This window comes from Rhincodon typus, chromosome 7 (genome assembly GCF_021869965.1).
Source record: "Rhincodon typus isolate 14 chromosome 7, sRhiTyp1.1, whole genome shotgun sequence".
Taxonomy (NCBI): Eukaryota; Metazoa; Chordata; class Chondrichthyes; order Orectolobiformes; family Rhincodontidae; genus Rhincodon; species Rhincodon typus.
This window is the reverse complement of record NC_063338.1, coordinates 60,918,005-60,932,655: the sequence shown is the minus strand read 5'-3', so window position 1 is coordinate 60,932,655 and position 14,651 is coordinate 60,918,005. Positions and strand designations below refer to the sequence as shown.

Here is a 14,651-nt window from a genome sequence, read left to right as displayed (position 1 = left end):
AGAACTCCTTGAGAATAGTACTAACTATCTGGAAGAAAGGGTCAAGATTCCATATTTATACGTGAGGGCCTAAAGGTTTGATAATATTGTGCCCATTTACCAAGTGCTAAATAGGTACTTCAGGATCTAATATAATCAGCAGCACGGACACACTTACTATGAGCCAGAAATGCTGCATTCAGCAGATTGATATAGACAAAAATAGATGTCTGAAACCTGTACTTCATGCACCTATTATGTCTTTTCATATGCATCTAAGAACGCCAGGGCCAATTTCTAGCCATAGAAAATTTCAGTGCTGAACAGAATACATTGGTAATCAGAAGATAGTTTACATAAAGGTTTTAACTTTGATCATGGAGATATAGTAACACATTTATTGTAAGTGGTTTATAAATATAGCACTGCTGCCTCACAGCGCAAGGGACCCAGGTTTGATTCCAACCTCAGGTGACTGTCTGTGTGGAGTTTGCACATTCTCCCAGTGTCTGCGTGGGTTTCCTCTGGGTGCTGTGGTTTCCTCCCACAGTCCAAAGATGTGCAAGTTAGGTGGATTGACGATGCTAAATTGCCCATAGTGTCCAATGATGTGCAGGCTAGGTGGGTTAGCCATAGGAAATGCAGGGTTACAGAGATAGGGTAGGGGTTGGGTCTGGGTTGGATGCAGTTTGGAGGTTCAGTGTAGACTCGATGGGCTGAATGGCCTGCTTCTGCACTGTAGGGATTCTATGATATTTTACAACCTCAGCGCATCTCAAAATGCTTTATAGCCAATTAAGCGCTTTTGAGGTATTGTGACGTAGGTAGCACAGCAGCCAATTTGAACCCAGCGTTGTCTTATAAACAACAACATAATAATAATCAGATAATCTGTTCTTGGTGATTGATGTGATAAATACTGGCTAAGACTCTGGGGAGAATTCGCTCTTTTTTGAAACAATACCAATCTTTTTTTAAGTCTACCAGAGAAAAGTCTTAAGTTTAGCATCTCATCCAAAAGATAGCACCTCCACAGTGTAACATTTAGAGGCATAGAGCTGTACAGCACAGAAACAAACCCTTCACTCCAACTCGTCCATGCTGACCAGGTATCCTAAATTAATCTAGTTCCACTTGCCAGAATTTGGCCCGTATCCCTCTAAACCATTCATATTCATATACCCATCCAGATGCCTTTTAAATGTACCAGCCTCCACCACATCCTCTTTCAGCTCATTCCATACATGCACCACCCTCTGCATGAAAACATTGCCCCTTAGGTCCCTTTTAAATCTTTCCCCTCTCACCTTAAACCAAAGGCCTTTAGTTTTGGACTCCCCCACACCAGGGAAAAGACCTTGCCTATTTACCCTGTCCATGGCCCTCATTATTTTATAGACTTTTGTAAGGTCATCTCTTAGCCTCCAACAGACCAGGGAAAATAGCCCCAGCCTATTCAGCTTCTCCTTATAGCACCAACCCTCTGACCCTGGGCGACATCCTTGTAAACGTTTTCTGAATCCTTTCAAGTTTCACGCCCCATCAGTACTGTGCTGGAATGTGAGCCACAAGTATCTGAAATAGGAATTGAACGTACAATTGTGCAACTCAGAGGCATGTTGCATCTCCGACTCAAAGGCCAATGTTTCATTGTACAAGGCGACCTATTTTGAAAATAAAAGGAATAAAGTTCCCACGTTATTGTTTGTGGACAAACATCAAGAAAAGAAATTATAAAATAATATGCCTCAGAAGTTTGGACATCAATGAATGCTATAGCTATCCAGTTTAACATGATGACTACAAGAAATTCTGAGCTGGAGCTGCTTTTCTGTAAATTCCGTTGGTCTGAAATATGAAAGGCATGTTTTTTTTAATGAATATTTCTCGTCACTGTCTCTGTCAGAACAAATGATAGGAAGGAAATCTCAAATCCCTTTGCACTGTGTAACCTCCATATTTAGTGCTGGAGCTTTTGTTAACCTAGCCCCCTATTGCTGCCAATTGTTCCCCACCCCTAATTACCACATCCGCAGTAAGTTTTCAAAACAGTCCACTGGAAGGGTTGCCTGTTGATAAATGAATTACCATCAGAGCGCCACCTTCTGTGGCAATATAGACTGTACAAGTGGTCTTTAAATTTATTTTCATGAACCTAAATCTAAATTCCCCACACATTATTGCAAGTTAATGACTACAACAGTGGGTGGTAGCTCAACTGGCCAGAGTAAATTAACAGTGAAACAGCTTTGATTTTATTCAAACACTCTGTCCAACAGATGTCAGTTGAATCACAGTTTTCCACAAGCATTTAAAATAATTTGTCCATGCAAATTTAGTTAGATGTCAATATTTATGAAATCAAATAGAACTTACATACCTCAGGAACTCTACTATGAACCAACCCATTGCCTAAAAAACATCTATAAATCATTACTCTTTGTTCCCATCACTCAGGCATTTTTGTATCCATGTTGCTACTGTACGTTTTGTTCCATGAGATACTGCTTCAGTGCTGAGATCCTCGCTTTACCTGATGTCCCAACTCCTGTACTCAATGCCTCAACCAATGAAGGTCAGCATGCTAAATGCCTTCTGCACCACCCTGTCCACCTGTGACGCTGCTTTCAATGGACTATGTACTTGTACTCCTAGGTCCCTCTGATCCACAACACTCCTCAGGACCTTACCATTTACTATATAAGTCCTACCTTGGTTTGACTTTCCAAAGTACAACACCTCACACTTATCTGTATTGAATTGCATTTGCTAATCCTCAGCCCACTTCCCCATCTGATCAAGATCCCTCTGTAATTTTTGATAGCCTTCTTCGCTATCAATAGTACTTCCTAATTTTTTATCATTCGCAAACTTACTAAGCATGCTTTGTACATTCACATCCAGATCATTTATGTAAATAACAAATAACAAAGGAGCCAGCACCGACCCCTATGGTGCACCACTAGTCACAGGCCTCCAGTCCGGGAAACAACCTTCAACCATCACCTTCTGCTTCCCAGCATTGAGCCAATTTTGAACCAATTAGCTAGCTCTCCCTGGATCCCATGTGACGTGACTTTCATGACTAGCCTACCGTGTGGGACCTTGTCAAATGCCTTACTAAATTCCACATAGACAACATGTACTGCCCTACCCTCATCCATCCTCTTGGTTACCTCTTTGAAAAACTCTAAAAGGTTTGTCAGACATGACTTCCCAAGCACAAATCCGTGCTGAATATCACTAGTCAGACCTTGACTATCCAAATATTGGTTGATCCTGTCCCTCAGTATTCACTCCAATAACTTGCCTACCACTGATGTCAGGCTCTCTGGCCTGTAGTTCCCTGGCTTAAATAAATAAAAATAAAAACTTGCGGGGGGTAATATATTAACTTAGAGGATTAGTTGGCTGGCAGAAGGCACAGAGTATGCAGAAACAGATCTTTGCTGATTGGCAGGAGCCCTGCAGGGATCTATGCTCGGGTCTCAACTGGTTACAATTTACATATGGCTGTGATGAGGGAAGTGAAGGTATAGTTGCTAAATTTGCAGATAACATGAAGATAGGTAGGAAAGTATGATGTAAATAAGACATAGAGAAATTGCGGACAGATATAGATAGATTGAATGAATAGGCAAAAATCAGGCAAGTGGAATATAATGCAGCAAAATATGAAATTGTTCATTTTGGTAAGATGAATGTGAAAGCAGAGTATTACTTAAATGAAGAAGACTGGAGAATTCCAATGTGCAGAGGGATTTAGGTGTTCTGACTCATGAGTCACAAGTATCAGGCATAGCAATTAATCCAGAAGGTGAATGGGATGCTATGTTTTGGTATGAGAGTACTTGAACATAAAAGGAAGGATGTCATGCTACAGTTATAAAGGGTATTGGTGAGACTACATCTCAAATACTGTGTGCAGTTTAAGGAAGGATGTGAATGCTTTGGAAGTGGTTCACAAGGGATTTGCTGGCTTGATACCTGGAATGAGCAAGTTTTGTTTGGATAGGTTGGACAGACAGGGCCTGTTTCCATTGGAATTTAAAAATTGCGGGGTGATTTGATTGAAGCATACAAGATCCTGAATGCCATTGTCAAGGTAATCAAGCATATTTTCTTTTTTAGGCCCAGAATTGGTGATCACTCTTTCAGTATAGAGATGAGGATTTTGTTTTCTCTTGAGAGGGTTGGGTGACTTTTTGGAACTGTCTACCCCAGAAGACAATGGGAATGCGTGGGTGGTATGTCCAAGGAGGTCAAAGGTTGTCTGTGGTACGTGGGAATGTGGAATTCAAAACCAAGCAGATCGGCCATGACCTTATTAAATCATGAAGCAGGGTCTCTTATTTCATATATTCTTATGTAATTTAACTGCTATTCAGCATAAGGCACAGCCATTTTTAATATATAAAATATAGGTACTTTAAATATCAAGTGATATACCTTAATCCTCCTTAAAATAGTAAATAAAATTCGTGAAATTTTTCAGTAGTATGAATTCACAAATTCTTCATCTGGTAGTGACATTATGCATTTGTATTCTTTAACATTTGACAATTTGGGTGAAATCCTCCCCTCCCTGGAGGTAGTGAGAGGAGAAATAATTAAGCAGATCAGTCCTGGAATGGTATACATCCCCTTCTTGCCACCTTCACAATTAAGTTTTGGCTTGGCGTCTGTTAGGAAGTTTCTCAACCCAACACCAATTAAGGCCCTTAACTGGTCAATTACTGGTCACTTAAAGGCCTCAACACATTTTCTTCCTAACTATCCACCTTGCTTGCAGGCATGGAGAATATTCAGTTTCTGAACCGCAGCAACTTGCTTGTCACATTAGACCACGGGTTGCCATGGGAACTCCCAAGGCTTATTCTTGATCAATGGTCTTTAACAAACCAGATGGTCAGCAGCTTTTAGTGACCTGGGATGCATCAATTGGCTCAGAAACCTGTCTTTTCTTGACCCATCCCCTCTTGGTGAGCTGATTAGGATGTGATAAGTCGAGTTATCTTGGCAATGAGGCTGGCATTTTAGTTGCCACCTAACACACTCATTCCAATACTTTAACAAAAATCAGAAAATTTCGCTATGTGTCTATATGTCTAATATTGTCTTGAAACAATACTTTCTCTTCAAATTTCAATTATACATTTGACTGTTTTCACATATTACTGTTGTATTGTTCTAACTTATGTTTATATAAAACAAAAAGATGCTTGATGTTGACTGCAGTGTTTTTTGTTCTTTGATTTTAGGGCCTGGGAGGAGGAACCGGACAAACCATAGCATAACGTTGGAAAGCTGGATACGTGATTCTCAACATAAAAGCACATATATCTCCAGTACTGGAGAAGTGGAACCTCTGTTAACTAATAGCACAGTTATAGAAAAAAATGAATTGACCCCTTCTTCGATACTAGTTACTGACAGTTCCCAAAATCCTTCAGCAGCCACGACTTCACGATCAGAATCTGAAGAAAGTACTACATTTGATTCTGAACCAACAGATCATTCATACTCTACGGTATCTTCAAGAGAAATTGCATCTACAGAGCTTTTTGTTTCTAACAGTCATCTTTTAAAATCACCTGTCGTTAATGAGACTTCAAGAAAAGGTGAAGAACTTGAAAACTGGCATCTTGACACAACATCTGAAGGGGCTGATAATCTTGAAAGGTTGTTAAGTACTTCACATGGTGTTTCTGAAGAACCCTTATATACTGTCCCATATGTTTTAAAAATACCTCTAAATACTTTGCCAATTGGATCTAAAAGATATTTAACTACTGAATTGAACAATCCAGAAAGATCTGTAAGTACATCAATAAATGATTCAGAAATATTTAGTATTTTACAAAATATTTCTGCGAAGTCTTTAAATAGCACACAGAACTATACTAATTGGTCTTCAAGCACTTCACTGAAAGATTCTGAAAGAAGTACTTTGACAAATGTTTTTAAAATCTTTCCAAACTTTTCACAAAGTAATACTGATAGAACTTTAAGTACATTGCCAAATTATTCTAAAAGAACGAATACTTCGATAAATGATGTTAAACGATCTGTAAGTATTTTGCCAAATGATTCTAAAACAGCTACGGTTAGTGTTCAAAGTGATTCTGGATGGTCAAGTACATTGATTAATGCTTTTGCAAGCTCCTCAAATTCTTCACCAAGTGATACCGAAGAAGCAGGTACTACACTGAATGATTTGACAAGATCTTCAAGTACTTCGTCAAATGATTCTAAAATATCTACAATTCATGCTCAAAATGCTTCTGAAAGTTCAACAACGTTGACGAATATTTTTGAGAACCCTTCAAACTCTTCAAGTGATACTGAAATATTGAGTACTTTGATAAATGATTTTAAAAGGTCTGTAAGTACTTCGCCAAATGATTCTAAAATTTCTACAATTCATGCTGAAAATTCTTCTGAAAGTTCAACAATGTTGACAAATATTTTTCAGAGCCCTTTGAACTCTTCACGAAGTAGTACTGAAATGTCAAGTACTTTGATAAATGATTTTAAAAGGTCTGTAAGTACTTTGCCAAACGATTCTAAAATTTCTACAGTTAGTGCTCAAAATGATTCTGAATGGTCAAGTACGTTAATTAATGCTTTTGAGAACTACTCAAACTCTTCACCAAGTGACACCAAGGGACGAAGTACTACACTTTATGATTTGAAAAGATCTTTAAGTACTTCATCAAATGATTCTAAAATATCTACAATTCATGCTCAAAACGCTTCTGAAAGTTCAACAATGTTGACAAGTATTTTTCAGAGCCCTTTGAACTCTTCACGAAGTGATACTGAAATGTCAAGTACTTTGATAAATGATTTTAAAAGGTCTGTAAGTACTTTGCCAAATAATTCTAATATGTCTACAGTTAGTGCTCAAAATGATTCTGAATGGTCAAGTACGTTAATTAATGTTTCTGAGAACTACTCAAACTCTTCACCAAATGATTCTGCAAGATCAAGCATTTCAATGAATGATTTTAAAAGGTCTTTAAGTACTTCACCAAATGATTCAAAAATATCAATAAGTAGTGCTCAAAATGCTTCTGAAAGTTCTAGTACTTTGACAACTGTTTTTGAAAGTTCTTCAAACTCTTCATTGAGTGATACTGCAAGATCTTTAAGCACTTCACCAAATTATTTTAAAAGATCTTTAAGTACTTCATTGAAAGATTCTGAAAGATGGAGTTCTTCACCAAATGTTTCTGAAAGTACCCTACTTAATGGTCAAAATGACTCTGAAAGCTCAATGAGTGCTTCACTAAATGATTCTAAAAGTTCATTAGGTTCTACACCAAATAATTCTGAAAATTCTTTCAGTACTTCATTGAGCAGCTATGAAATTCTCAATACTACAACAAATAGTTCTGAAGAGACAACTCATTCACATTCAACATCCATTCCTATGGATTTTGATAATGTTACCCATAGGTCAGATGCAGTCAAGTCACCAGATATTCTATCCTCAGAGTCAGTTGATACTCAGACAAATGGTTCAAGATCAACAAGTGACTCCATTCTTATTTCAGATGTTGAAAGCATAACTGCCATTACAGCAACAAGTCATTCACTTCCCAGAACTACAGATGATATCTTAAATACTACTGTACTGTCTGAAATGTACAGTATTACTAACTTAATTGCAACAGCTTTGTCTTCAGTGCCATCAGATTCTGAAGGCATAGTGAATGATTTTACAGTGTTAAGTTCTAACTTTACTGCAACTAATTCTTCTAAACTAGGTTTAGTTGAAGCAGAAACTAATGGTTTTCTTAAAACTCAATTTGCAAAAACAACAACAAGCACTAATCTGAGGCATGTATTTCCTGAAAGGCCAACAGACTCTCCCAGAACATCACTGCCTCCGACAAAAAATGCTTATCTGTCATTTTCTACCATGGAAACACCTATCAGAGAAGTAAGAAGAACATCCTCGGCACCAATTGTAATTACATCTAGGACTCATACTGGACGATATCCAAAAATTTCACAGGTTCCCACTGACACACCAAAGCCTGAACTAATTGGTTCAACAGAAGGCACATTTGCCACTTTATGGGCCAGGCCAACTGTTTTTATGAGTACCTCAACAGGGGATAAAAGAACAGACAGGACTAAATCTACAACTGCTATTATGAAGACGTCTGAACCAGTGAGTACGAGAACTTCAGTTAGCTTGAAGTTTTTGACAAGCGCAAGGTCTTCAACGAGCACAAGGACTTCAGCTATCACAAGGATGCCAATTAGCACAACCTTGCTAACAAGCACAAAGATTTCAGAAAGTACCACAATTATTCCCATAAGGACTTCGACAAGCACAAAGCCTCATTCTACTAAAGGGACCATTACTCCTGAGCCAACTGTGTCAACTGTGATTCAGGTTACCAGTACAAGTACACCTGAAACCTCCACAGTATCTGCAGGTATGTTGAATTATGACCATGATTTAGTGTAAATAGCATTCACAAAATTCCTAACATATACTTAAAGCTGAATATTTTTAGTTTCCTAACGAGATTTGATTGGTCAGTAATTACTAAAATTTTAATAATGGTTCCACTGGCAGATAATAATTATTATCTTTGTTATGATACATATACATGATTGTTAGAAACACTGGGATTAAGATGCCAGAATGGGAAATTGTTCAGGCAGTATGGACAAATACTGCCTGAATAATTAAAATATCAGAAATATAGCGAAATAATGAGGATACAAATGAATATAGAATAATTCAGAGTGAACATGAAGTAGTGGTGGTACTCCTACATGTAAGGAATACCTGAGATGTAAATAGTTTTGGTACAATGAAAGAATGGAAACTGCAGAAAGACTAATAGGCTAATTGCTCAGATATACATACTATTTAATATGAGGACTGTGCTAAAATGTACCAAAGTGGAATAAAATAAGAAAGAAGTTTGTTTACAATGATATTGGTGTGTGAGAACACCAAAATTGCTCCAATGAAAATAACTAGAGAATCCCAGTTTTGTTTTGGTTAATCTGCTTTTGGAATATTGTGAGCCGTTTTGCGCCCCATAACTAATCTAAGGATATGCTGGCCTTGGAGGGGGTCTAAAGGAGGTTTACAAGATTGAATGTGGGGATGAAGGCCTTGTCATATGAGGACCGATTGACAACTCTGGGTCTGTACTCAATAAAGTTTAGAAGGATGAGGGTATCTGATTGAAGCTTACAGAATCCTGACAGGCCTGGTTAGAGTGGATGTGGAGAAGATGTTTCCGCTAGTCGGAGAGACTAGGACCCGAGACACAACGCCAGAATGAAGGGACAACCGTTTAGAACTGAGATGAAGAGGAATTTCTTCAGCCAGAGGGTGATGAATCTGTGCGAGCCATTGCTAAAAGGTTGTGGAGACCAAGTCATTGAGTGTATTCAAGACAAAGATAGATAGATTCTTGATTAGTAAGAGGATCAAGATTATGGGAAAAGGCAGGAGAATGGAGTTGAGAAACATATCAACAATGTTGGGGCTTTCCACAGCACCCAATATTTGGCATGTATCAGACTAGATGCAGCACATAGTCTGTGCCACCCACCTAACACCTATTCCTGTCTCCTCTCTGCACCCTGTCCCCCACCACACAACACCCCAAGTACCCTCCAAAACACCAACACCAAACCATGTTCACATAAGCCTCCTCAATGGCCATGTGAATTGTACTAGGGGCTTGCTATCCCCAATATACTGTAGTGAAGGAACACTGGCATTGTCCATAGCCTTCTCCTCTCCAACCCATATAGCTTTCTGTAGTCGTTTCCTCCTCTGGTCTTTCGCAGCTTATGGATGTCTTGTGCTCATTTCCCTTGCAAAGATAAGAGGAAGATGGAGTTTTAGTCAGTAAGGAAATGAAGCGTTATGGGGAAAAGGCAGGAAAGTGGAGTTCAGATTATTAGGTCAGCCATGATCTCCTTGAATGGCGGTGTAGATTCAGTGGGCTGAATCGTCTGTTTCTGCTGTTATGTCTCATGGTTTCATGGACTTATGGAGATAAGACAGTGGTATGCTGCGTAGAGAAGGCCACTCGTCCACATAGTTTAAGAGACCATTTATTAAACAGTAACCAAATCCATAAACACTCGCACTGTGTCATTATCCTTGACATGATCTCCTCCATGTTTGAGAAGCAACATTTGCTTTGTGGTTCCCAGCTGCTGTGCATGTTCCAAGCTGCAAACCAAAGGGAAGACAACTAATAACTGGAGATGTTACTCACTTTTCCAGAATGCAGCAAGTCATGAACCTCTTAGGTTATTACACCCATGTTCACTGGGGCTCCCCACCTTGGTGATTTGGACCAATACCAGCTCAGGGCCAGCTGGAGACCTGAGAGGTACAGGATATCCATTTGTCAACAGCTGCTTGCAAGAGTAGATCAAGGTCCTGGTCAAGAGATTTTGGAGCAGATGAGCCTTGGCTGTCTTGGTTGATTGATTGCTGAAAAATTCAGACACTGGAGGAGAAGAGATGCATGGATCATTTTGCGTGAGGTACATTTAGCTTGGCATGAGAATATGGGAGTGAGGGAGTCTTTGAATAATAGTGATGGGTTTGCCATCTGTAAGCTTAGTGATCTCACCATTATTGTAGGAATGCCAATATAGCATGATTTGATACTGTGAAGCAAAGTTCTGGAATGGAGGTATGGTGTTGATAGTGTGTTTAGTTAAGAGTATCTTGAAGGGCAACTTCAAAAAAGTGTAAGGCTAGGAACAGCCAGAGAGTGCTCAGTTGTTGTCCTCTGTTAGTGTTGTAGGGATAGAGATAATGTGAGGGGTTTTGTAGGGTTCAGGACTTAATGCTTAATCGGCCTGCCTCCACTGGCGATGGTGGAGGATTTGTTATCTGTGAAGGGAAAGTCTCAAGTAGCTAGTAAGGAAAGGCTGCAGAAAACAAATCTTAAGGTGACAACATTTTCAGAGATAGTGACGATGAGATACAGGCAGCAACAGGTAGTTGTGCAGATATTGAAATGACTGATCTGGATGCTGGCTGGGTTTTATAGCTAAGCTCAAGGTCAAACAACGTAACAGTTTATTAAAGTTCAGGCTCAGCTCAAAGAGGCTGCATGAGTGAGGAATGAAGTCCAAAGATGAATTATAGAATTTTTAGGAGAAACCAAACAGATTAGTTACAAACTTGCCAATATTGTGTAGAAGAAAAAGCCTCCATCTCCAGGACCTGATGTCAGCTCAGCTGTCAGAAAGCCTAAAGAGTTTGATGATAACTTGCTTCGACTCTTGTTTACAGGGTTATCAGTTGGCTGATAAGTGCAATGTGTGTTATTCAGACTTTGATGCATGTGGATAAATGATGCTTGGATGATTGGGTGAATGAGTCTTTTGGAGCCAGGTACACCCTCTTAGGTCGCCCCTTGTGTGAAGAAAACCCAGTGAAGACTCTCGATATGTCTGATGCTTTCTCAATTAATCCCTCTCCATTTTGGTTAGTCCCAGGCCAGGGAATCAGTGGGGGTTTTTAACCTCTCAGGAATCCTTTGAGGTTATCCCTGAAATGTTTCCTCTGGCTTCTCTGGAGTCTTATGCCATGATTGAGTTCTGTGTAGAGCAATTGCTCCAGGAGTTTGGTGTAAGGCATGCTATCGATATGTCCTGCCTGGTGTAACTGGTTTTAACTGAGCACCTTATTGCCGAGCATTTTAACTTGGGAGAGGATGGTGCCATAGACTGTTTCTTTTTTGCTGGATTTAGAAGACCTTGTGAATGGCACGTGGGTGGCACGGATGCTCAGTGATTAGCACAGCTGCCTCACAGTGCCAGAATCCCATGTTCGATTCCAGCCTCTATGTGGAGTTTGCACATTCTCCCTGTGTCTGCGTATGTTTCCTCTGGGTGCTCCAGTTTTCGCCCACAGTCCAAAGATGTGCAGGTTAGGGGCTTTGGCCATGCTAAATTGCCCACAGCGTCCAGGAATGTGCAGGCTAGGTGGATTAGCCATGGGAAATGCAGGGTTACAGAGATAGGGTAGGGGTGTGTGTCTGGATGGGATGCTCTTCAGAGGGGCAGTGTTGACTCAATGGACCCAATGGCCTGCTTCCATACTGTGGGGATCCTATGATTCTATGATTGTGAAGGCATAGCTGATAGTACTTTGACAATCTACCTCAAAGCACTGGACAATGTGATGAAAGAATCATGTATCAAAGCACAAAGATAGATATGGATTCAATCAACATGGACTTGAAAGCTGGCCTCACAGTTACAAATGAGGTCACTGTGTCTGTAGATGAAGTAAATGGGGATCGAAGTTGGCGCTTTGTGGATGTGGTATAATGGTCATAACAGTACAGGAGCAGAAGTGGGAGTAGCTATAGGAAATCTGCTGGTTTTATTTGAATAGTTAGGAGTGAAACAGTCGAGCAATGTTGGAGTGGAACAATGACATGGGGATGAATCCTAGAAAAGAGATGATTGAGGAGAATGGAGTGAATAATTGTGTCACTTAGTAGTGAATACCTTTGATGACAGTCTTGACAGAAGTCCCAGCAGAATGTGTCATTCCAGCTGAAGGTTCATAGTGTTGAAACTGAAAAACAGAGGGCATGAGGAGAAAGTGGAAAATTATTACAAAGAATAAGGGTCAAATTCATAAAACGTTTGATGCTGTGATAATTACAATTTCTTTCCTTCTGTTAAAATTCTGTCCAACAGAAGTCATATTAACGACCTTTCCAGATGGCAAAATGTCATTCATAGGACATAACTGCATGTTTGGGTTTACCACGTAAGAATGGAATAGAATGAGAAATCGAGTGCCCTTGTGCTGTTTTTGAAATCTGAGTCATATAGAAGATACTTCAGTATCACTGAGCAGGTCATGGAATTCAAAAGGGAAAGATAGCTTTGGTTGTGCCTAATATTTCCTAGTGACTGTCTAGTAGCCTATAGCAATGGCATGGGAGTAAGCTATGCATCTGCTTTCATATTTGTGGTGGTATCAGATCAAGTAGATGATGAAGTGCCTAAAATATATTGGAAAGGCGAAAGAAAAACAACTGAAAAAATCTCTAACAAGTAATCTTTTAAAGAAACTATTCTTGTTATTTCTAAATTGTCTTGACTGATTTTTAAAAAATTATTTTTAGTAGAAAATAAGAAGTAACTCTCATATTGCTGTGACTGAGCCTCAATAGTATAAAAACTGGCAAATCATTCAAGTCATGAACTTACTAAAGTGAAGCAAGATGCATTCCAAACCCAATTATTTTTGCTCAGTTTTTGCTGATTTATCCAAATTTCACTGTTGAACCTGGTCACTATCTTGTCTAGGGCCATTACAGGTGGGCAATAAATGCTGGTCCAATCTATGACACCTACATCCCATGAGTGAATAAAACAAAAGTAAAATTCAGCATTGCTATTTTGAGATAAAATATTGCTCCTCCAACAGAATTCTATTATGTTGTTATTTTGTCATATGGAAGTATTTACAATGTGGACATCTGAAGGATTGTTTTAATTATTTTACTTAACATTAAAAGGGGAAATTGTACTTCTTATAAAGCTGTGAACGTGAATGTGTATGTATACACATCCAATAACTCATTTGAATTATAAAAGATCAGATGCTGCTTCAGCAATATTTCAAGTCATGATGTTTTTAATCACTGTCTGAGATATATCATTTTAAATATTCTACACTGAAATTGAACAAGGTAGTATTTTCCTGTGTATATGCAATACAGAATAAAATATAAGGTAATTATATGACTTGTGCAGGTTAAATATGTCTGAAACCCACACTTAACATTCACATTTTTTACTGATGCTGTAATACTGGAGGGTTTAACAAATTTTTTTCCCTCAAATGCATTTGTGATTTTTTATTTTTTTCATAGACTGGACCTGGCAAGTGTTAGCTCCATGGATGATATTGATATTCACAGTAGAACCGCAGTGTTACTGATATGTCGCCAAGCACAATATAATCTACTCCATAAAAGTATATCCCTGATCCAAGCATAGAATTCCAATCTTCCAAATCACTTCCCATTCACCTCCCATTCCATTTTGATCCAGACACAGCATTTATTTTGCAATCATCGTCCAAGTGTATAATGCTCCCTTGTTATTTGTACTTCAAACTTAACAGTCAACATTAGCAGGCAAGAATTGCAGTGATTTTTCACAAACTACCCTATGATTATACTGTATTCTATTTTGGTTCAATGATATCATTTTTTGATGCATAGTGATATGAACCATGTCGATGCACCAAAAGCAACCTGTATTTGTTAAACAGTTCATGATTAAAGTTGAATCAGAGATAGTAGGAACTGCAGATGCTGGAGAATCTGAGACAACAAGGTGCAGAGCTGGATGAACACAGCAGGCCAAGCAGCATCATAGGAGCAGAAAGGCTGACGTTTCGGGCCTAGACCCTTCATCAGAAATGGGGGAGGGGAAGGGGTTTCTGAAATAAATAGGGAGAGAGGGGGAGGTGGATAGAAGATGGATAGAGGAGAGGATAGGTGGAGAGGAAACAAACAGGTCGAAGAGGCGGGGATGGAGCCAGTAAAGGTGAGTGTAGGTGGGGAGTTAGGGAGGGGATAGGTCAGTCCAGAGAGGATGGACAGGTCAAGGGGGCGGGATGAGGT

At 39.2% G+C, this 14,651-nt stretch overlaps 1 protein-coding gene across 5 annotated transcripts in view; it reads left to right on the top strand.

Moving 5' to 3' along the window:
* Positions 1-14,651, top strand: part of heg1 (heart development protein with EGF-like domains 1) — a 127,351-nt gene that overhangs the window by 84,511 nt on the left and 28,189 nt on the right. For all 5 annotated transcript variants that reach the window (XM_048599326.1, XM_048599325.1, XM_020526793.2 and 2 more), the window contains one exon: positions 5,241-8,432. In XM_048599326.1, the coding sequence (XP_048455283.1) occupies positions 5,241-8,432 (3,192 nt within the window). The remainder of the gene's footprint in view (positions 1-5,240; positions 8,433-14,651) is intronic.